At 42.6% G+C, this 22,716-nt stretch overlaps 1 protein-coding gene across 8 annotated transcripts in view; it reads right to left on the bottom strand.

Moving 5' to 3' along the window:
- The window catches only part of FAM227A (family with sequence similarity 227 member A), an 81,035-nt gene that overhangs the window by 9,209 nt on the left and 49,110 nt on the right, over positions 1-22,716 (bottom strand). For 7 of the 8 annotated variants that reach the window (XM_044226515.1, XM_044226516.1, XM_044226517.1 and 4 more), the window contains 2 exons: positions 13,028-13,185; positions 10,677-10,829 (listed from right to left, as the gene is read on the bottom strand). In XM_044226515.1, the coding sequence (XP_044082450.1) occupies positions 10,677-10,829; positions 13,028-13,185 (311 nt within the window). Of the gene's footprint in view, positions 1-10,676; positions 10,830-12,233; positions 13,186-22,716 lie in introns of those variants that run through there. The other variant, XM_044226519.1, reaches the window with a different exon arrangement.

The raw sequence follows: 22,716 nt of genomic DNA, 5'->3' as shown, positions 1-22,716 counted from the left end.
CCTAGGGTTGTGGCGAAGGTTAACTGAGTTGCCACAGGTCAAGTGCTTAGCTCAGTGTCTGGTACACCATAAATAAAGGAAGTGCTCCAGAAATGCCCTGTGCTGCTGGTGTTCTTACAGAGACGGTTTGCCATAGAGTGTGTTGAGGTAAGCATGGGGCACACAACAGGGAAAAGGAATTGGGTGATACATCAGCTGACTTTTGAACGTGAGCAGACATTTACTTGATGACGAAGCAGGTTGCGGGCACTCAGGGTAGACAGAATAGCAATAAAAATGTATTTGTATGGGCACCTGGGTGGCTCAGTTGGTTAAGCAACTGCCTTCGGCTCAGGTCATGATCCTGGAGTCCCAGATCAAGTCCCACATCAGGCCCTCTGCTCCTCAGGGAGCTGGCTTCTCCCTCTGCCCCTCGCCCCTTTCATGCTCACTCTCACACTCTCTCTCTCTCAAATAAATAAAATCTTTTAAAAAATGTATTTGTATGAATTAAGAGTCTGCCATATACTTCTCTGCTGATGAAGGATAGAGGCAGAAAGATTGGTATTAAAAAAAAAATAGCAGTGAATTTGGCCTTGAACTGAGGTAGGGAAGCTGAAGGGATGCCATTTATTTTATTATTTTATTTATTTTAAATATTTTACTAATTTGAGAGAGAGAAAAAGCATGAGTCGGGGAGGAGCGGAGGGTGAGGGAGAAGCAGACGCCCCGCTGAGCACAGAGACCAACAGGACCCTGAGATCATGACCTGAGCTGAAGTCAAATCCTCAACTGACTGAGGCACCCAGGCACCCCTATTTTTTTTTCTTAAGATTTTATTTATTTATTTGAGAGAGAGAAAGTGTGTGAACACATGTGCAAGTTGGGGGAGGAGTGGAGAGAGAGGGTCAAGCAGACTCCGTGCTGAGAACAGAGCCAGGGCAGGGCTCGATCCCATGATGCAAGTTCACAGCCTGATGGGACACCCAACCGACTGAGCTACCCAGGAGGCCCTGAAGGGACTCCATTTTAGAAAGGTTCTATCTCTGCTGGTTTTCCACTAGGCCCCATTTCAGAATAAGCCAGAGAAGCTATGTTCCCATTTCAAGGGGGAATCAATCATTCTCTGAATTGTGTCCTAGGCCCCAAACACCTAATAATGTCAAAGGAGCACCAGATCCCAAACACGTTCCAGGCTGACACTGGCATCAATACCTCCACCTTCAGTAATTTATGGAATAACACCTGTTGTTCACCCGACACTCACCTCTGATTGGGGCCTACCCTGGACTCCTGAAGGAACAAGTATCCTAGACCCCTTTCCAATGGAAACCTCTAACCCCAGGCAATGACAAGTCTCCTTCTCCTTTTCTTTCCAAGTCTCCCAGACATTCTGCTATTTTCTACCTGTCATTTAGACTATTTCATAAACTCTGTTTCCACTTTCTCTCTCGCATTTGATTTCTATCCTGTGTGAAGCCAGGACCCTCTTGGCTGTCCTGGGGAACCCTCCCCTGGGTCCTCAGACTTAACCTGCCTGTATCAATGTCAATGGTTATTTTAACAATGCCAATGGGTTCTTTTTCCAAGTCAAAGGAAGAAATTCTGTTGACACAACATTCTTACTTTTAGGATCTTTTTTTTTTCTTTTGGGATCTTCTGCCACAACTTTTTTTTTAACCCTGGGGAGCCTGCTTCTGCTTGCAACCAAGAAGTAAAGAATAGCCGCAAATTGCATTTGTCCTTGTTATGATCACATTTTTAAAAAGATTTTATTTATTTATTCGAGAGAGAAAGAGAGTGAGCAAGAAAGAAATGAGCCGGGGGAGGGGCAAGAGAGAGGGAGAAGCAGATTCCTAGCTGAGCAGAGAGCCTGATGTGGGGCTCCATCCTAGGACCCCAGGATCATGACCTGAGCCAAAGGCAGATGGTTAACTGACTGAGCCACCCAAGTGCCCTGATGATCACATTTTCTTTTTTTAAGATATTATTTATTTATTTGACAGGCAGCGATCACAAGTAGGCAGAGAGGCAGGCAGAGAGAGAGGAGGAAGCAGGCTCCCTGCTGAGCAGAGAGCCTGATGTGGGGCTTGATCCCAGGACCCTGGGATCATGACCTGAGCCAAAGGCAGAGGCTTTAATGCACTGAGCCACCCAGGCACCCCTGGTGATCACATTTTCTAACAGAAAATCACTGAAGAAATTCCTTGATGATATTTTCTATAGTGTTATTTCTTGAGACGTTGAAACCCACACATGCCTTAGGCTCATATTTTGCACGAGAAAAACCATCTTTAGTTTGTGTGACAGAATATGTTGAAAACATTTCATGGGGTTCTGCAAAGAGCATTCTGAATTGTGGGTGCTCTGTGCCCAGACAAGTTTGAGGATCAGGGCTCTGGACTCACATGTCAATAAAGTTCTCCAGCAGCCAGAGACCCTGTTCCCTCAAAACATGCCTCGCCTGCACAGGCAAACTGACCTCTACCTACAGCAGGGACCCCTGGATTGCCTTTTCTTTTCTTCTTCTTCTTCTTCCCCTGGATTGCCTTTTCTTTTCTTCTTCTTTTTTTTTTTTTAAGATTTTACTTATTTGAGAGAGAGAGTGCATAAGCAGGAGGAGCAGCAAAGAGAGAGGGAGAAGCAGGCTACCCACTGAGCAGGGAGCCCGATGTGGGGCTCAATCCCAGGACCCTGAGATCATGACCTGAGTTGAAGGCAGACGCCTAACCTACTGAGCCACCCAGGCGCCCCTGGATTGCCTGTTCTAATAGGGGCTTCTCCAGGACTCCCCAATCACAGACTTTCAAATCTGAGTCCTGCGCTGCTTTGGACCCTGCAATTTCCATGGCACGGGGTCACAGGTATTATCTCTGGCCGTCGGCATTTACTGAGCACTTTCTTTGAGCCAGGCACAGAGCTAGACATCTCCATTCCCCCACAGCTACTCTGTGTCCCTGTTTATAGTCAGTATCCAAGCCTCACACAGGCTGTGATGGACATAATTCAGATAGAGAGTGAGACAGAGCTTCAGTCTGTCCAACTAAAAAGCCAGTGCTTCCTACTGATATGCTCTATTTGGGAAATAAGATGGTAACTTAGGTCCCAAAGGAGTCCTAGCCCATGTGCAAGTAATAGTCCATATGGGCATTTGACACCTTTTGTTTTTGTTATAGCTACCATTTAAAAAAAAAACTTCAAAAAATATATAAAAGTAATGAAAATTGCACAATCAACACCATTTACCCATTATTTAGCTTCAATAGTTACCAACATAAGATTAATCTTGAAACATCCATTACTCCCTTCATACCCCTCCATTCCCGCCCCAAATGGGTGATTTTCAAGAAGAGCCTAGATACCATGTCATCTCATCCAGAAACACTTCATTAGGTATCTCTTTCAGACATGGCGCTTTTAATTTTTGTTTATTTTTTAAGATTTTATTTATTTATTTGCTAGAGAGAGAGAGAGATTGCACAAGCAGGGAGAGCAGCAGGCAGAGGGAGAAGCAGGCTCCCTGCTGAGCAAGGAGCCTGCCGTGGGGCTCCATCCCAGGACCCTAGATCATGACCTGAGCCAAAGGTAGACGTTCAACTGACTGAGCCACCCAGGCGGCCCCAGATTTGACTCCTTTAAAAAATAGGTAACTACGAATGGGAGAAGATACTTGCAAGTGATATATCAGATAAAGGGCTAGTATCCAAAATCTATAAAGAGCTTAGCAAGCTCAACACCCAAAGAACAAATAATCCAGTCAAGAAATGGGCAGAAGACATGAACAGACATTTCTGCAAAGAAGACATCCAGATTGCCAACATGAAAAAGTGCTCCACATCACTCAGCATCAGGAAAATACAAATCAAAACCACATTGAGGGACACCTGGGTGGCTCAGTTGGTGGGCAGCTGCCTTCAGCTCGGGTCATGATCCCAGTGTCCTGGGATCGAGTCCTGCGTTGGGCTCCTTGCTCAGCGGGGAGCCTGCTTCTCCCTCTGCCTCTGCCTGCCATTCTGTCTGCCTGTGCTCTCTTTCTCTCTCTCTCTCTGATAAATAAAATCTTTAAAAAAAAAAACAAACCACAATGAGATACCACCTCACACCAGTCAGAATGGTTAAAATTAACAAGTCAGGAAGTGACAGATGCTGGTGAGGATGTGGAGAAAGGGGAACTCTCCTACGCTACTGGTGGAAATGCAAGCTGGTGCAACAACTCTGGAAAACAGCATGGAGGTTCCTCAAAAAGTTGAAAATAGAACTACCCTATGACCCAGCAATCACACTACTGGGTATTTACCCTAAAGATACAAACGCAGTGATCCGAAGGGGCACGTGCACCCGATTGTTTACAGCAGCAATGTCCACAATAGATAAACTATGGAAAGAACCTAGATGTCCATCAACAGATGAATGGATAAAGAAGACGTGGTATACATACACAATGGAATATTATGCAGCCATGAAAAGAAATGGAATCTTGCCATTTGCGATGACGTGGATGGAACTAGAGGGTATTATGCTTAGTGAAATAAGTCAATCAGAGAAAGACAACTATCATATGATCTCCCCGATATGAGGGAGTGGAGATGCAACATGGAGGGTTTGGGGGGTAGGAAAAGAATAAATGAAACAAGATGGGATTGGGAGGGAGACAAACCATAAGAGACTCTTAATGTCACAAAACAAATTGAGGGTGGCTGAGGGGGAGGGAGAGGGTGGTGGGATTATGGACATTGGGGAGGGTATGTGCTATGGTGAGTGCTGTGAAGCGTGTAAACCTGGCGATTCACAGTCCTGTAGCCCTGGGGCTAATAATACATTATATGTTTATAAAAAAATAAGAAAAAAATTTTAAAAAATTAGGTAACTACAAAACCATTATAATATCTCTACAAAGAAAAAGGATACACCAGTACAAGGAGCTCCTTAATATGTTCCTTCAGAACATAGATAGCAAAGAATTCATAGACTCTAAATGTGCAGCTCTAGGAGATTTTGTGGACTAAGCAAACCCATGTAACTAGCACCCAGATCAAGAAATGGAACACTGGGGCGCCTGGGTGGCTCAGTGGGTTAAAGCCTCTGCCTTGGGCTCAGGTCGCGATCCCAGAGTTCTGGGATCGAGCCCCCGCATCGGGCTCTCTGCTCGGCGGGGAGCCTGCTTCCCTTCCTCTCTCTCTGCCTGCTTGTGATCTCTGTCTGTCAAATAAATAAATAAAATCTTTATTAAAAAAAAAAAAAGAAATGGAACACTGTGTGCTCCCCAGAAGCCTCCTCATCTGTACCCTACTCAGGCAAGCTCTATTTCCCTGAGTATAGCTCTGCTTTGATGTCTAACAGCACAGATGTGGGTTTTTTTTTTTTTTTAAGATTATTTTAGAGAGCGAGGGTGAGAGCATAGGGAGTGAGGAGAGGGGCAGAGGAGAGGGGGAGAGAGATAATCTCAAGCAGACGCCCCACTGAACTTGGAGCCTGCCAATGCAGGACCCCATCCAGGACCCTGAGATCATGACCTGAGCCAAAATCACATTAAAAAGATTATCCACCATGACCAGGTGGGATTCATCCCTGGGCTACAAGGATGGTTCAACATTCGCAAATCAATGTGATAGAAAAAATTAATATGAGAAAAGAGAAGAACCACATGGTCCTCTCAATTGATGCAGAAAAAGCATTTGACAAAATCCAGCATCCGTTCCTGATTAAAACACTTCAAAGTATAGGGATAGAGGGAACATTCCTGAACTTCATAAAATCTATCTATGAAAGACCAACAGCAAATATCATCCTTAATGGGAAAAAGCTTGCAGCCTTCCCGTTGAGATCAGGAACAAGACAAGGACGCCCACTTTCACCACTCTTGTTCAACATAGTGTTAGAAGTCCTAGCAACAGCTAGGAAAAGAAATAAAAGAGAAATAAAAGGTATCCAAATTGGCAATGAAGAAGTCAAACTCTCTCTTTGCAGATGACATGATTCTTTACATGGAAAGCCCAAAAGACTCCACCCCCAAACTACTAGAACTCATACAGCAATTCAGCAACGTGGCAGGATACAAAATCAATGTCCAGAAATCAGTGGCTTTCTTATACACTAACAATGAAAATACAGAAAGGGAAATTAGAGAATCGATTCCATTTACTATAGTACCAAGAACCATAAGATACCTGGGAATAAACCTAACCAATGAGGTAAAGGATCTGTATTTGAGGAACTACAGAACACTCATGAAAGAAATTGAAGAAGACACAAAAAGATGGAAGACCATTCCATGCTCTTGGATTGGAAGAATAAACATTGTTAAAATGTCTATACTGAGCCAAAATCAAAAGTCAGATGCTTAACTCACTGAGCTACCCAGGTGCCCCTAATGGCACAGATGTGTTTCAAGGCCACCATTTTATTCTGTAGACACAAATTTTGAGAATCACTTTATTAACAGAAGGCATGCTGAACTTCTTGATAATGCCTTACCCAACAAAAAGTGGATATATTTAGCAATGAGATTGCTAACACATAATTACAAAGTTTCTACTGACTTAAAATACGTATACTATAATTCACCCTATAAGGATGCCTTTATTAAACAAGGATGTCCTTATATATTTCTGAAATATATATGCTGTAGACTTAATCTTAAATGAATTTAATATTATTTTTATTAAATTTAAATTATGGGGCTAAGTTCCAGCCAAAGGAATAGAAAATGGAAGGTTTATTTGTGATCTTATTATTGACTTGAGAGAGAGACAGAGTGAGAAAGAGTGAGAGAATGTGAGCAAGCAGGGTAAGGGACAGAGGGAAAAGCAGACTCCCTGCTGAGCAGGGAGCCGGATGTGCGGCTGGATTCTGGGAGTCCCGGATCATGACCTGAGCCGAAGGCAGATGCTTAACTGATCGAGCCACCCAGGTGTCCCAATAACTAAAACTAAAAACAAAAACAAAAACAAAAAACCCCAAACGGCTCCTGGGTCCTCTCCCTTCCTCAATCCTGACCCTGTCCTCCCTTACCTACATTTTTCCAATCTCTCCAATCTCTCTGGCTTCCCATGGCCTTGGGTCTTCCACTTGATAATGAAAGAGCCCTGTTACTCCCCATCCAATCTTGTCCTTTTTGGTGCAGAATTTTGCTCCTTCTGCTCTCATTCACCCATGGGGCGCCACACCTTTCCCCCAACGTCCCAGGCTCTGGTGTCTGACCAGTTAAGACCACTCTCTGCCAAATCACCAAACCTGTCTCAGCCCAGGGCTTCTACATGTGGCACCCCCACTGCTGACCGCTACTCCCCTTGGCCCTTTCCTCCCTCAGCTTCGTGGCTGCTGTGCCTTCACACACGCTTTCCTTTCCTTCCGGCTACTCCTTCTCCATGGCCCCACATTTTGTCCTCCCCACAAATGTGGTTGCCCTCCAAGTTTCTGTCTTTGACCTTGGCTTCTGTAAAATGGAGATAAATAACCGTGCTTCTTACACACACTATTTTATACCCTGTTTTTTTTTTTTTTTTGGTCCAATAATATGTTATGACCATCGTTCCTTATAAAATAATACTAGATCGACATGGCCATTTTTCTCGGCAGCAGAGCACATACATATGATATCTGATTAACCAAACACCTTTTGATGGACATTTAGGCAGAACTGCATTTTTGTGGGGTTGGTGCTTAACAGGTTTGTGTGTTTGTGTGTGTATCTCATTTGGAAATAATGCTACTGTATCACTTTGTAAAACAAAGCAGTTACCAATGTGTTCATTGTTTCCTTTCTCTCCTACCATGGCAGATACCAACGGCTGTCTGGCCAACAGCAGTTCCCCCTTTCTCCCCCGCTAACTGAATCCAGTGTTATTTTGGATAATGAAGTGCTCAGGCAGTTCCGCTCTGGTTCAGGCATGGAAATCTCATTTCTCTTTGCCAAATATTTCCTGAGCTTCTTTTGCAGCCGGATGTCCACGTGAGAGACTTATGGGAATAGGTGGAGAAGACATGAGAGAGAGATAAGGGGCAAAAGAAGAAGGTGAGCTCTTTAGAAAAAAAAAGTGCCAGCTAATAAAGGGAGAAGGGAGTGGAAGTAGAAACCCCAGCTGTCATAACTGATCCAGGCAAAGAGCATCAGTGGATGCTACAACCGCTGGGTGTTGGTTTGGGGAGAGCAGATTCATTCAGCCTCAAAGAATCACACCAGTTATTACAGACTAACTACATAAAACAGGGGTCTTAGAATGGAGAGGTCTAGCAGAGACCACCTGTCTGGCTGACTTGACATTGAGTGTCTCCTGATGCCGTGTACTGCGCACACACATCATCATCTATGAGGTGTTTCCTGAATTCTATCAAGCACCTAGTATCACCCCATGTCTAGTTTATGAGAAATATAGGGCATTTTGGAATAAGTTAAATGATACCCTGAAGAAATAATTAGAAAAATCCAGAATGTGGCTTGAGTGTTTCAAAAGACTCTGTGTCATAAAATAATAATAATAATAATAAAAATGTAACCATTGATTCATGGCATAATAACAAAGGTGGCAGCAGGGCATTGTTATCAATGAAAAGACCCCAAAGAGATATAACAGCAAGATCTAGTTCCCAATCCTTGATCGGATCCTGGAGCAGCAAGTAAAACCAGAAAGGATATTTTGGGCACCACTGGGGAAATTTGAATTTGACCTAATTACTAGAGAGAGAAAGAAAATGTGGCAAAAAGTGGATAATTGGTAAACGCAGTGTGGACATATGGTGTTCACTGCACCATCCTTTCAACATTTCTGGAAGGTCTGAAAAATTTCTAAAGAAAATAAAAATACTGAAAAAGTCAGAAGGCACAGGAAAATACCCATCATACGCAGCTAAGTGGGAAAACAAAGTCTAAAAACCAGATTGATGGTATGACTCTACTACTTTTGTCTAAAGATACACCTCTACAGGCCCAGGCGAAAAGACTGGAAGGATTTATAGAAAAATGTTGGCAACATATGTCTCCAGGTGCTTTTCCAGGTTTGTTTGTTTGTTTTCATTGAACATAAATGCTTTTGTAGTTAGGGAAAATGAACTTTAAAAGAAAGATCTGGTCTCTGTTACTATGGCATTTATATTCTGACCACAAGAAACATGCCTAAGATAGTCCCAGGACTAGGCCCCCAATTAAAAATTACCATGGGCAGGGGCACCTGGGTGGCTCAGTGGGTTAAAGCCTCTGCCTTCGGCTCAGGTCATGATCCCAGGGTCCTGGGATCGAGCCCCACATCGGGCTCTCTGCTCAGCAGGGAGTCTGCTTCCTCCTCTCTCTCTCTCTCTGCCAGCCTCTCTGTCTACTTGTGATCTCTAGCTGTCAAATAAATAAATAAAACCTTTAAAAAAAAATTACCATGTGCAGGGGTGAGTGGCTGGTGCAGTGCATTAAGGGTCTGACTCCTGGTTTTAGCTCAGGTGGCGGGTGATCTCAGGGTCATGAGACCTGCCCTATGTCGGGCTCTACACTCAGCAGGAGGTCTGCCCAAGATTCTCTCTCTCCCTCTGTATTCCCGCTCCTGCTCTTGCTCTCTCTCTCAAAATAAAATAAATAATCTTTAAAATGCATGTAAAAGGGGCACCTAGGTGGCTCAATGGATTAAAGCCTCTGCCTTCAGCTCAGGTCATGGTCTTAGAGTCCTGGAATCGAGCCCAGCATCAGGCTCCCTGCTCAGCGGGGAGCCTGCTTCCCTCTCTCTCTGCCTGCCACTCTGCCTACTTGTGCTCTCTCTCTGTCAAATAAATAAATAAAATATTTTAAAAGAATAAATAAAATGCATGTAAAAAAGAAATTTTCATGTGCAGGGGTACTTTACTGGCTTGGTCAGTGGAATGTGCTACTCGGTCTTAGGATTCTGAATTCAAGCCCTACACTGGGTGTAGAGATTACTTAAAAATAAAATCTTTTGCAGAGAAAGGGAAACCCTCCTACACTGTTGGTGGGAATACGAGCTGGTGCAGCCACTCTGGAAAACAGCATGGAGGTTCCTCAAAAAGTTGAAAACAGAGCTACCCGACGACCCAGCAATTGCACTACTGGGTATTTACCTTAAAGATACAAAAGTAGTGGTCCGAAGGGGCACATGCACCCCAATGTTTATATCAACAATGTCCACAATAGCCAAACTATGGAAAGAACCCAGATGTCCATCAACAGATGAATGGATAAAGGAGACTATATATATACAATGGAATACTATGCAGCCATCAAAAGATGAAATCTTGTCATTTGCAACGACGTGGATGGAACTAGAGGGTATTAATGCTGAGCGAAATAAGACAATCAGAGAAAGACAAGTATCATATGATCACTCTGATATGAGGAATTTGAGAGGCAGGATGGGGGGGTCGTGGGGGGTAGGAAAGGAAAAAATGGAGCAAGATGGGACTGGGGAGGAAGACAAACCATAAGAGGCTCTTAACCTCAGGAAACAAACTGAGGGTTGCTGTGGCGGGGGGTGGAGGGAGAGGGTGGCTGGGTGATGGTCACTGGGAAGGGTATGTGCTATGGTGAGTGCTGTGAAACGTGTAGCCTGATGATTCACAGACCTGTACCCTGGGGCAAATAATGCATTATATGTTAATTAAAAAAATAAATATATAAAATCTTAAAAATTTTTTTTAAATTGTCATGTGCAAGAACAGGCAGATGCCCAAACAATGTCCCTTCCCTAAAGCCCCTTAAATACCTGAGGAAGTTTTCTTGCAGTTCCCTTAGGTACACATCAAAATACTTCCATTCATTCCAGTGGAGGCATTTCAGTTGTTCGAAGTTGTCCCTCCGCTTCTTCATGTTGCTCAGGGTCAGGTCAATGACCTCAGCATATGTCAGGATGGACTCAGTGGCATTGGCCGTCAAGGAAAAGTTCACACTGTTGGTTGGTATTGACTCTTGAGTGTTACCAGCAAGACGGCCTACATCACCAAAATCTGAGCAGGAAAGGACTCCTGCCCTCTGACTATGGGTGAAGGCAAGGGGCTATCCTCCCCAATGGCTGGGCCATTCCTGATCTTTTAACACAGCCCTTCTCTTCTCCTGCTGATGGAAGGGCTAGGAAATCCTCTTTTGAGACTGTCATCTAAAGTTCTCACTCTGGGGGCACCTGGGTGGCTCAGTGGGTTAAAGCCTCTGCCTTCAGCTTGGGTCATGATCCGGGGGTCCTGGGATCGAGCCCTGCCTCAGGCTTTCTGCTCAGTGGGGAACCTGCTTCCCACCTCTCTCTCTCTCTGTCTGCCTCTCTGCCTACTTGTGATCCCTGTCTGTCAAATAAATAAATAAAATCTTTAAAAATAAATAAATAGAATTCTCACTCCATAGGGTGACAAGAGGCGACTCCACTTATCATGGGAATCACTTCGTAGTAACACTGTGTTGTACGTCTGAAACTAATATGTTGTGGGTCAACTATACCTCAATAAAAAAATAGGCAAATAAATACTATTCTTACTCTATGATCACAGTGATGAAGAGGAAGGGATTCCAACTTTCAGTCTCAAGACCTCATTCCCAATATCATGTTTGTATGTTGGAAAGCCCTCTGGGCCTCCCCCACCTCTCTACCCCTTCTGCATTGGTCAGAATCTCAGGCGTTTGGGATTTCCATCCAACATGAGTCATCCTCTATGTCTCTATTTTCTGATCTATAAAATAAGGATAATAATTCCACCTTCGAAAATGTTAATAATAATTATGATCATTATTGTTTATTTAGAACCAGCCATATGCCATTTAATCCTGATCATAACACTATTGTTTTGGTATAATTATACTTATTTTTAATTATTTATTATGAATTATATAATATAAATTATATAAATTATATTTTTATAATTATATTATAAATTATAATTATTTTTTAAGATTTCATTTATTGGGGCACCTGGGTGGCTCAGTGGGTTAAAGCTTCTGCATTTGGCTTGGGTCATGATCCCAGGGTCCTGGGATCGAGCCCCGCATCGGGCTCTCTGCTCAGTTGGGAGACTGCTTCCTCCTCTCTCTCTCTCTCTGCCTGCCTCTCTGCCTACTTGTGATCTCTGTCGAATAAATAAGTAAAATCTAAAAGAAAAAACAAATTTTATTTATTTATTTATTTGAGACAGAGAGAGCAGGAGGAGGCGCAGAGGGCAAAGGACAGTGTGCTCCACACTGAGCACAGAGCCCGAGGCAGGGCTCGATTCCATGACCCTGAGATCATGACCTAAGCCAAAACCAAGAGTTGAATGCTTTAACTGAACGAGCTACCCAGGTGCCCCTAATTATTCTTATTTTACAAAGAACTTGATAAAGCTATTGAGCTCAGAGGTCAAGCAGTGCACCTAAGATCTTAAGGCCAGTACGTTGCTGAGCTGGACTCAAATCTGGGGCTGTGTATTCCCAACCCAGGCTCCTCCTACTGTACTACACTACAGAGCAGTGAGGTCAGCCGCTGACTTGGTGCTTGAGTCTGGGCTGACTTGATCCCATGTCTGACCCCCTATAGGAAAATGCTAGGTCTCAGGACACCAACTAGTCACATCTGTTTTCTTAAGATCTGAGTTGGGTTACTGAATCTTTAAGTTGGTTGGTTAAGTTGGTAACCAATACCAATTGTGCCAGAGATTTGCTGATGGGTCTGGAGGAGGGTGTGTGCGTGCGTGTGTGCGTGCGTGTGTGTGTGTGTGTGTGTGTGTGTGTGTATGAAGAGGATGTTACAAGAAACACACATCTGGACCCCAAATCCCGATCAATACAGATTCTGGGGTCAATGAGCACAGGGGAGTCATTACTGAACAGCAAATATGTTCGAATACCTAGTTAGCAGGAAGAGATTTTGCACCCAGGGAAATCTGATTTGCCTAGGATCCCATGCAGCCAGTTTACAAAGCTGGCTTGGAACTAAAATGCTCAACATTCTGAGCCTTCGGCTCCTATCAATGACTACCCTTGATGGGTACCAGGCACTGAGCTAAGGGCCGGGTCCCTTTCTACACCCTTGCTTCTCAGAGGTGGAAGCAGCAGGGCCTGGAGGAACATGTGCCCTTCCTGTGGCAGAAAGGATATGGGATGCTCCTGGTTCTTTCCCTCCTGACTATCAACACGTCTTCACCACCCTGGGGCAGATGGGCGTAGTTGTGGAGGAAGTACACAATCAGAGGGCTCTTCCCGTAAATGTTGAAGAAATTTGAAGTCAGCTCAGGGCTTTTGCACGCTGGGTGAGACTGATTGGGAAAAAGAGTGGAAAAAATTATATATTGTCATTGTTACAGCATGGATTAAGAAACATAAAGGTAATAATGTTCTTTATCCAGTAACTCCAATTTTAGGATGCTATCCTAAAGAAATTACCCAAATTCAAGAAAAAAGATTTAAGTACTACAATGCTTGCTGCAGAGATACTGACTATAGCAAAAGATTAGAATAACCCGAATGTTCAAGAAGATATTGATATTTCTTTTTTTTTTTTTAAAGATTTTATTTATTTGATAGAGAGAGATCACAAGTAGGCAGAGAGGCAGGCAGAGAGAGAGGGAGGAAGCAGGCTCCCTGCTGAGCAGAGAGCCCGATGTGGGGCTCGATCCCAGGACCCTGGGATCATGACCTGAGCCGAAAGCAGAGGCTTTAACCCACTGAGCCACCCAGGCACCCTGAAGATATTGATATTTCTATCCCAAGGAATAGTTATGTTGCCATTAAAATGTTTATGAAGAGTTGGTCCTAAGAAACAGCTTCAGATCTAATAGTAGATTAAAAAACTGAGATGCAGGGGTCACTGGGTGGCTCAGTTAGTCGTCTGCCTTAGGCTCAGGTCATGATCTCAGGGGCCCGGGATCAAACCCAGAGTTGGATTCTGTGATCTGCAGACAGCCTGTCTCTCCTTCTGGTCCTCCCCCTATTCCTGCAGTCTCCCGCTCACTCTCTCAAATAAATAAATAAATAAATAAATAAATAAATAAAATCTTTAAAAACACAAAATAAACTAAAAAATAATTTAAAACTTGAGATGCAAAGTTAGGAATATAGCATTATATGTTTTCTGTGAAACAAATCAGTTCAAAAGAAAGATAGGAGACTGGAAAACATAGTTACCAAAATGTTAATGATTCATTCAGCAAATATTTATTGGGTCACGAACATGTATAAATACTGTTCTAGGTGCTAGAGACTCAGCCAAGAAGAGGACAAATTGCAGCCCTCGTGGAGCTTGCATTAGAGTTGAGACGAAGACAATAAACAATCCCACGAATAAAGGAATAGGATGACATTATGGAAGAAGTAATGTTTTGGGTAAGAATCAAGCTGGTGGGGGTGGGGGGCACTTGGGTGGCTCAGTGGGTTAAACCTCTGCCTTCGGCTCAGGTCATGATCTCAGGGTCCTGGGATTGAGTCCCGCATCGGGCTCTCTGCTCAGCAGGGAGCCTGCTTCCTCCCTCTCTCTCTGCCTGTCTCTCTGCCTACTTGTGATCTCTGTCTGTCAAACAAATAAATAAAAATCTTTAAAAAAAAAAAAAAAGAATCAAGCTGGGCAAGGGGTGGAGGGTGAAGGGTGGTGGGAAGAGAGCCTGGGGAGGAGAGGAATCTTTTCCATGGGGTGGTCAGGGAGGGCTACGAGGAGGTAAGGAATGAGGATCTTTTTGAAGTGTCATGGAAGCCACTGGAAGGTTCCACAGAATTAGATTCATTTTCTACCGCTCCCTTTCACTGGTGTGGAGAGAGAGGCTTGCCGTGGGTGAAGGCAGCTGTGAGGAGTGGTCAAGAGGTCTCTGCAGGGGTGGGGGGTGTTGGGCTGGGACTGAGCGGAGCAGTTGCAGAGAGGGGTGACAAGGGATGGGACTGGCAATCGGCTGCGAAAGTAGAATTGTCAGGATTTGCTGGAGGACTCGACGCGAGTGTGAGGAGAAGTCAAGGAGGAGTCTGAAGGTGTAGGTGCCAGTTGCTCCGGTGAGAGGAACTGGGAAGGAACAGGTGAGTGGGGTGGGAAAATCAGAATGTCTGCTTTGGACGCGCTACAGTTGAGAGGAAGTATCTCAGGAGAGAGAGCTGGCTGGGGCCAAGAGTGACTTGTTTTCCTTGCTTATTATTCCTCTGCCTTTTTCCAACAATGTCAGTAATGAGTACGTACTCCTTTTGTCGTTAAAGAAACTGATAAAATTTAACTAAAAGTCTGCCTCGTGAATAAGGGCTGTGGTAACAACTGAGCGCACTATTCTCTAGTACTTTCCATTTGAGTTGCTTCATGAAATTTTTTTTTTTCTATCTATAGATGGTCTCTTAACCTCACCACTTTGACGTGTTGGGCCAGATCATTCTTTGCGGCGGGAGCTGATGCTGATCTGTGTTCACTGGTCTCCAGTGAAATGAGGGCAACCAGGGAAAAAAATATTACAATGAATCTGACACAGAGTAAGATTATGTGCTTCAAGGCTTTTCTTTTATTCTGATATTACCTTTTCTCCTTTTTTGTATTAATGACCTTCTTTCTGGGAAACAATGGTGATGGTAGATAGCAGTCATTTTGCTTTAATGAAGTTATTTAGTTAGAAATTTTTTTTTCAAAGTCTTGAAAATTCCAAAATTCCAAGATCTACTAACTTAGTTCTGTATTTATCCTAGAGTTGTTCTTTTGGCTGCCCAGAATCCATCCTCCTTTTCTGACAAGGCCCTGATTCTTGTGCTTAGGAGAGTTTACCTGCCCTCAACTGCATTTGGGCTTGAAGGGGCTGTAAGTCAAAAGTCCTGCTCCCCCAAGAGGGCACCGGAGGGATCCTCAGAGGCAGCCTGCCTCTCACCTACCCAGCCTGAGCCAGGGCACATAGAATAAGTTTGGTCAGTCAAAACGTCTGCTCCTGGGACTTTGACCCTTGAGTGGGGCAAAGTACAGACCAATGACACATGGGGGCTCACCCTTTCCAGACATGTCACCTTGAAGTGATGGTTCAAAGGTTGAAACTGCCCCGATTCTTCTCCCAGTACCTGGACTCAATTTCAGACTTTCTAGCTACTCAATGTTCTTCCAGTTTTTGCTCAAGTTGGCCAAGGACAGATTTTTTTTTCTTTTCTTTTTTTTTAAAGGTTTTATTTATTTACTTGACAGACAGAGATCACAAGTAGGCAGAGAGGCAGGCAGAGAGAGAGAGGGAAGCAGGCTCCCCACTGAGCAGAGAGCCCGATGCAGGGCTCGATCCCAGGACCCTGAGACCATGACCCAAGCCGAAGGCAGAGGCCTACTTAACCCACTGAGACACCCAGGCACCCCCAGATTTTGTTATTTACAAAGAATTCCAACTAATATACCTCCTTTCAATAATATTCTCAATAGGTGGGGCGCCTGATGGCTCAGTGGGTTAAAGCCTCTGCCTTTGGCTCAGGTCATGATCCCAGGGTCCTGGGATAGAGCCCTGCATGGGGCTCTCTGCTCAGCAGGGAGCCTGCTTCCCCGTCTCTCTCTCTGCCTGCTTGTGATCTCTGTCTGTCAAGTAAATAAATAAAATTTTTAAAAAATTCTCAATAGATATTGTCCATTTTGCTTCCCTAACTTTGAAATGGGGGACATACTACCTCAGAAAATCCAGTTCCCTTGTTGCTAAGCATCTGACTTCTCCTCACAGGTGGGAGTCAGGGGAAGGGGCGCTGGGTACAGGGACCTGGGGATCGGAGTGGAAAGGGCTGGCTCCTAGCCACAGCACTGGGCAAAGGCTGGCCAGTGTGCAAGATGAGAGGTTCTGTAACATCAGATCCAAGGGGCAGGGAGAAAGCAGAGTAGGAGCTAGAGTGAAGGGCTGGCTTCAGACATCTGGCAAGAGGACAGAGTTGGTTTGAGAGCCAGAGCTGGGACAAATCCAGCAGATGGTCTGCTGGAGAGCCAGGGGGTAAAGCTGGTTTAAAATGACCACTTGGACCCTTAGGAAGTTCTTTGTTACCCTAGATAAAAATCTGGCTCTCTGTAATTCCAACCCATCTTCCTCCAGAACCAGGTGTTACGGAATGGTCCTTAAAATATTGGAGGAGAGTCCCTGATCTTCTCTCTGTCTTGTCTTCTCCAACCCAAACATCCTTAGTGCTTTCAGTAACTCCTGGACAGACTCAAGCCAGATGCTTCCCTCTGCATACATGTTTGGTGAAACGTTCTGAAGTGGAATTGTCCTCTTTCTCATTCTGCACCAACAGAGCTTCCCTTTTGGAAGTTTTTTATTTTGACACTTGCAGATCATTTTTCAGATATCTCTGAGGATGAAAACCTCTATTTCTTTTTAACAAAATAAATTCATGTTCACTGTGAAAAACCCATATAATATTTTTAAAAAGATAAAAAGTAAAAGACAAACGTCTTCCTCATTCCCACTTGCAGTGCTAAGAATAAATACTATGAACACTTTTCTGGGTATCCTTCCAAGCCTTCTTGTTTGCACATACCGATTTTATACCAAAAATATATTTCAAAAATAAAAATGGAATCATACTCTACATAATGTCTTGTTACTTATTTTCCACTCACCAGTAACTAAATATGTTACCAGTAATATTCTCTTGATTTATGACTTTAGTCATTGTCAACTGACTTCTTTCCTATCAGAAGTTATACATCTGTCTCATTGGATGCATGTATGTTGTCTACCTTGGATTCAGTTCCCTATGCCCTTCAAAATACCTCACTAAATAAATTCCCCAACTGACCAGTGTTGACCAGAGGTAGGGACATCTCCACACCCCTCTTCAGCAGGAAGGAGTTATAGAAGGTAAGACCTTCTGCTGCCCTTGGCAATCTTAAAGATTTAAGGGTCAACATTGTTCAGGGAGGGAAAATGATGAGAATAAAGGCAAGAGGAATGCAGATAAAATTAAATATCCTTAAAAAAATTATATTTCCTTATAACTTGCAGCCCACTGATAAAACACCTGAGACAGGCAGGGCGTGACAGTCCTCAAGAAACTCACAGCCGCCTCAATGTCAAGTTTTGTGAGAGACTAAAAGCAGCCTTCGCTTGACAACGCCAGAGCTCCAGGATCCTGTGAGTTTTCTTTAACAGGCAGAAATCCCTTTAGAGACTTCTGTTATCTCTACCCTCTCCCCCACAAAACTTAAAAAGTATGTAATGAGTCACTCTTCACAATCTCCGTGCAGCTCTTTCTGCCCACGGGTCCTGTCCCCATGCTATAATAAGAGTGCCTGTTTGTACCTTAAAAAACAAAAAACAAAACAAAACAAAAAACCAAAGCAAGCAAACAAACAAACAAAAACCCCTTCTCATTGTTTTTAATAGCAGCAGTATCCATATTATGGATATTTCACAATTTACTTTTTTATCTATGGAAATTTAAGTTTTCTTCATTGTTGTTTTTTTTCTTTTTCCCCCAGTCCAGTTAATATAATGGATGGCCACATATGAACATTTCTTTTTTGTTCTTTTTTTTTTAAAAGATTTTATATATTTATTTGACAGAGAGAGATCACAAGCAGGCAGGGAGAGAGATGGAAGCAGGCTCCCAACTGAACGGAGAGCCCAATGCGGGACTCGATCCCAGGACCCTGGGATCATGACCTGAGCCGAAGGTAGAGGCTTAACCCCCTGACCCACCCTGGCGCCCCTACATATGAACATTTTTACAGGGTAGATTATCTGAAATGGAATTGCTAGGTCATAGGTATATACATTTAAAATTTTAATGGGATGCTCTAAACTCATGATATAACATAAAAAATGCTAGTAACTATTTTAAAAATCCTTTTCTTTTGTTTAAAGATTCCACTTACTAATTTATTTGACACAGAGAGAGAGAGAGAAAGAACATGCACAAACACAAGCAGGCAGAGTGGCAAGCAGAGGCAGAGGGAAAAGGGGACTCCCTGCTGAGCAGGGAGCCTAATGCTGGGCTCCAACCCAGGACCCCAGGATCATGACCTGAGCCGAAGACAGACACCCAACCAACTGAGCCACCCACGTGCCCCTTAAAGTCCTTTTCTTTCTTTCTTTCTTTCTTTTTTCTTTTTTAAGATTTTATTTATTTATTTGACAGAGATCACAAGTGGCAAAGAGGCAGGCAGAGAGAGAAAGGGGGAGGCAGGCTCCCTGCTGAGCAGAGAGCTCGATGCGGGACTTGATCCCAGGACCCTGGGATCATGACCTGAGCCAAAGGCAGAGGCTTAACCCACTGAGCCACCCAGGTGCCCCTTAAAGTCCTTTTCAATGAATGGAGGAGCTTGCAAGAAAGTAAGGAAAATCCTTTGAGGTCTAGGGAAGTGAGGGAGTCCTGAAGTTGGATGTCTGGGTTGAGAACAACTTCAAAGGGAGGTGGAGATAAGAGTCCTTTCCCTGCTCCTGGTGCTAAGCCAAAGGCTCTACTGTTCACTGGTCCGCAGGTTTTTTGATACTAATGTCTCTCTCCAGTTACCAATGTCCCCTTCCATTCCTCTTGTTACTGGGATGTAAAAAAACTGTGTTAGCTGGTACCAGAATTTACCACGCAGGGAGGATGATGTAGAAAATGTTGGGGTTTGGAGCCTACAGCCAGGAAAGAATTCTTGAGACATCTTTGGTGCAAAAAGGTGGTTTTATTAAAGCACCTTTATTAAAAAGGTGCTTTTATTTATGACAGGATGCGTGGGCAGAAAGAGAGGCATTGGGGTCGTGAGGAGTGGCGGATTATATGCTTTCAAGTTTGGAGGGGTGTTAGGGATAGCGTAGGCCTGTGAGGAAGTTTGGAAGCAAGGCTTCCAGGACCTTGAGAGGTGAGCTGTTGTTAGGAAAAGGTCATTTATTACAGTGACACCCTAGTCCTGAGACCCCCTTCAAATGTACATCAGTGGGCCATATGCTTGGAGGATGATTGCCAACATGTTATCTTGGGGTTAGAGATAAAGGAAATTTCCAAAGGAATTTTTATATGTTAGACTCACAGTATCCTGGGGGTTGGGCTAAGATTGCCTTTGCCCTTAGCAAAGTGTCAATATTGAGGCAGCTGAGTTCCCAGGGGAAGGTCACTCCGCCTGTCTCGAGGATTGGTTACTGGGCTGTAGGCAGTAAGGAAATTTAATTTTGTTCTTTTGCCTTTGTTTCCCACAGCAAGGGGACTGCTCTTGCTCAGGAACACATGTCAATTAGCCACTTGGTGAGAAGCTTAGAGCCAAAGGCAGAGGAGGGCTACGCTGCTCTGAGTCAGAAATGAGCGGGAGTTGGAGATTCCAGAAAGAGAAGAAAGGAAAGTGGAGAAGGCTGGGGATGGGGTCTAGCCAGCTGGGCGACTGCAGGGTCTGTAAGAAGGGTAACTCACATGACTGTTCTCGGCAGCACTGGGATAGGGTCCCCCTTCTTCCCACATCTTTAAACCCAGTAATACCTTCTATCCACACTACACACATGCAGGCCTGTGTGGGCAGTTTTGCAAAACTGAAGGGAAGAGGTGACTCCATCTTTGGGCAACATGGTATGAGCAGAAGAGGAACTCAGTGCCAGGAAAAACACAAGGCCCCAGAGTTCACAGACACGTGGGGGAGAGGACTGGGCTTCAAACAAATCATATAGCAAATGCTTGAGCCAGTCTTGAACTAAATTCAAAGGAGCAGAGTGACCCCTGGTGACATATGGTTATGTGAGTAGCGTTTCTGCATTGTGAATAGGTGATAACAAAAATACTGTAGAAAAAGTTAGGAGAATATTTAGAGTGATAAATATCTTTCTTTGTAAGACACGAAATCGAGAAGCCATAAATGAGAAGACCAATAAATGTGACTTTAAAAAAAAATTATAATTTTCTCATAAAAAATATCATAAAATAAAACGATTAAATAGTAAATGTTTTTGCCAAACATATGACTAAGAATTGAGCTTCTACAAATGAATAATGAGCAGAAGACTAAGAAACTCAACCTCAGAAGTTGAAATATTTCTACTTTGGAAAAAATATTTAAAAAAAGACGCAGGCATTTCACAGAAATATAACTTCCAAAGTTATATATATATATGTGTGTGTGTGTATATATATATAAAAATATATATTTATATATATATAAATATAAATATATATAAATAAACAGGGGGTGGCTTTATATATATATGTATATATATAAATAAATAGAAATAAATAGAGGGTGGCTTTATATATATATAAAAGTATATATATATATACACTTAGTATATATCTATATATCTAGATTATATATATAGTATATATCTATAGATATCTAGTTCTAGATCTAGATATCTATATATAGATATAGATATAGATCTCTATATATAGTATATTACATACATATACTTAGTATATGTATATAGTACATGTATATGTACATGTATATGTACTATATACATATATAGATATAGACTTAGTATATATAAAGCCACCGTATATATATAAATAAATAGAGGGTGGCTTTATTTATACTAAGTCTATATCTATATATATCCATATATACGTATATACATATATATGGATATATATAAATAAATAGGGGGTGGCTTTATATATACTAAGTCTATATCTATATATGTATATGTATCTATATATGTTTATACATATATATTATATATGTATATATACACATATATTTATATATATAAATCTATAAATACATAAATATAAATAAAATAAACACATATAATATAAATATATATAAAGCCACCCTCTATTTATTTATATATGTATATATATAATTTATTTTATATATATAAATACATATACTTATATACTTACATATATACTTATATATAAATATATATACTTATATACTTATATAAATAAGTGTGTGTGTGTATATATATATATATATATATATATATAAATAAGTAGAAGGGTAGCTCAGTTGGTTAATGTTGCCTTTAGTTCAGGTCACGATCTCAGGGTCCTGGGATTGAGCCCCACAGGATCCCTTCCCCACCTTCCTCGCTCATGCTTTCTCTCTCTCTCTCTAATTAATAAACAAAATCTTTTTTAAAAAAAGACAACTTCTCTCATAATTAAAGCATTTATACTGAAACAATAAAAAGTACCATTTCCCCCTCGTGAGAATAGCAACAAAAAATTTGATAATGCACGACACTGGAAACGGTACATGGAAGATCTCTTGCATCCTGCTGGTGGGAATATAAATTGGCACAACTTCACTGGAGAGCAAATTAAGATGTACTTTGCTTTAGCAATTCCACTTCTAGGAATGTTTCCTACATGTGTATTTGTTCATGTGAGCCAAGAAACACTTAAACACTAAGATGTTCAAGGTAGCAGTATTTGTAAGAGCAAAGACTGGAAGCACCCAAATGTCTACTGCTAGGAAATGGTTAATGAACTATGGAACACAGGTGTAAACATGAAAACAGCGTGTGATGGATCTCCAGGTGCTCTCATACGGAACATTACCCAAGATACACTGAAGTCAGAACAGAGTCTGATTTAGAGCATAGAATATGGAGTCAGACTGCTCAAGTTAAAATTCTGGCTCAATCAACTCGATCTAAAAATGCGTAAGGGGTGCCTGAGTGGCTCAGTCGTTAGGCGTCTGCCTTCAGCTCAGGTCATGATCTCTGGGGTCCTGGGATCGAGCCCCACATTGGGCTCACTGCTTGGTGAGGAGCCTGCATCTCCTTCTCCCTCTCCCACTCCCCATGTTTGTGCTCCCTCTCTCAGTAGGTCTCTCTTTATCAAATAAAATATTTAAAAAAAAAAGGCAATAGATTGGAATAAACATTTCTCCAAGGAAGATATATGACTGCCAATAAACACATGAAAAGATGGTCAGTATCACTCACTAGCCAGTAGGG

Source organism: Neovison vison, chromosome 12 (genome assembly GCF_020171115.1).
Source record: "Neovison vison isolate M4711 chromosome 12, ASM_NN_V1, whole genome shotgun sequence".
NCBI lineage: Eukaryota > Metazoa > Chordata > Mammalia > Carnivora > Mustelidae > Neogale > Neogale vison.
This window is presented reverse-complemented; position numbering and strand designations above follow the sequence as displayed.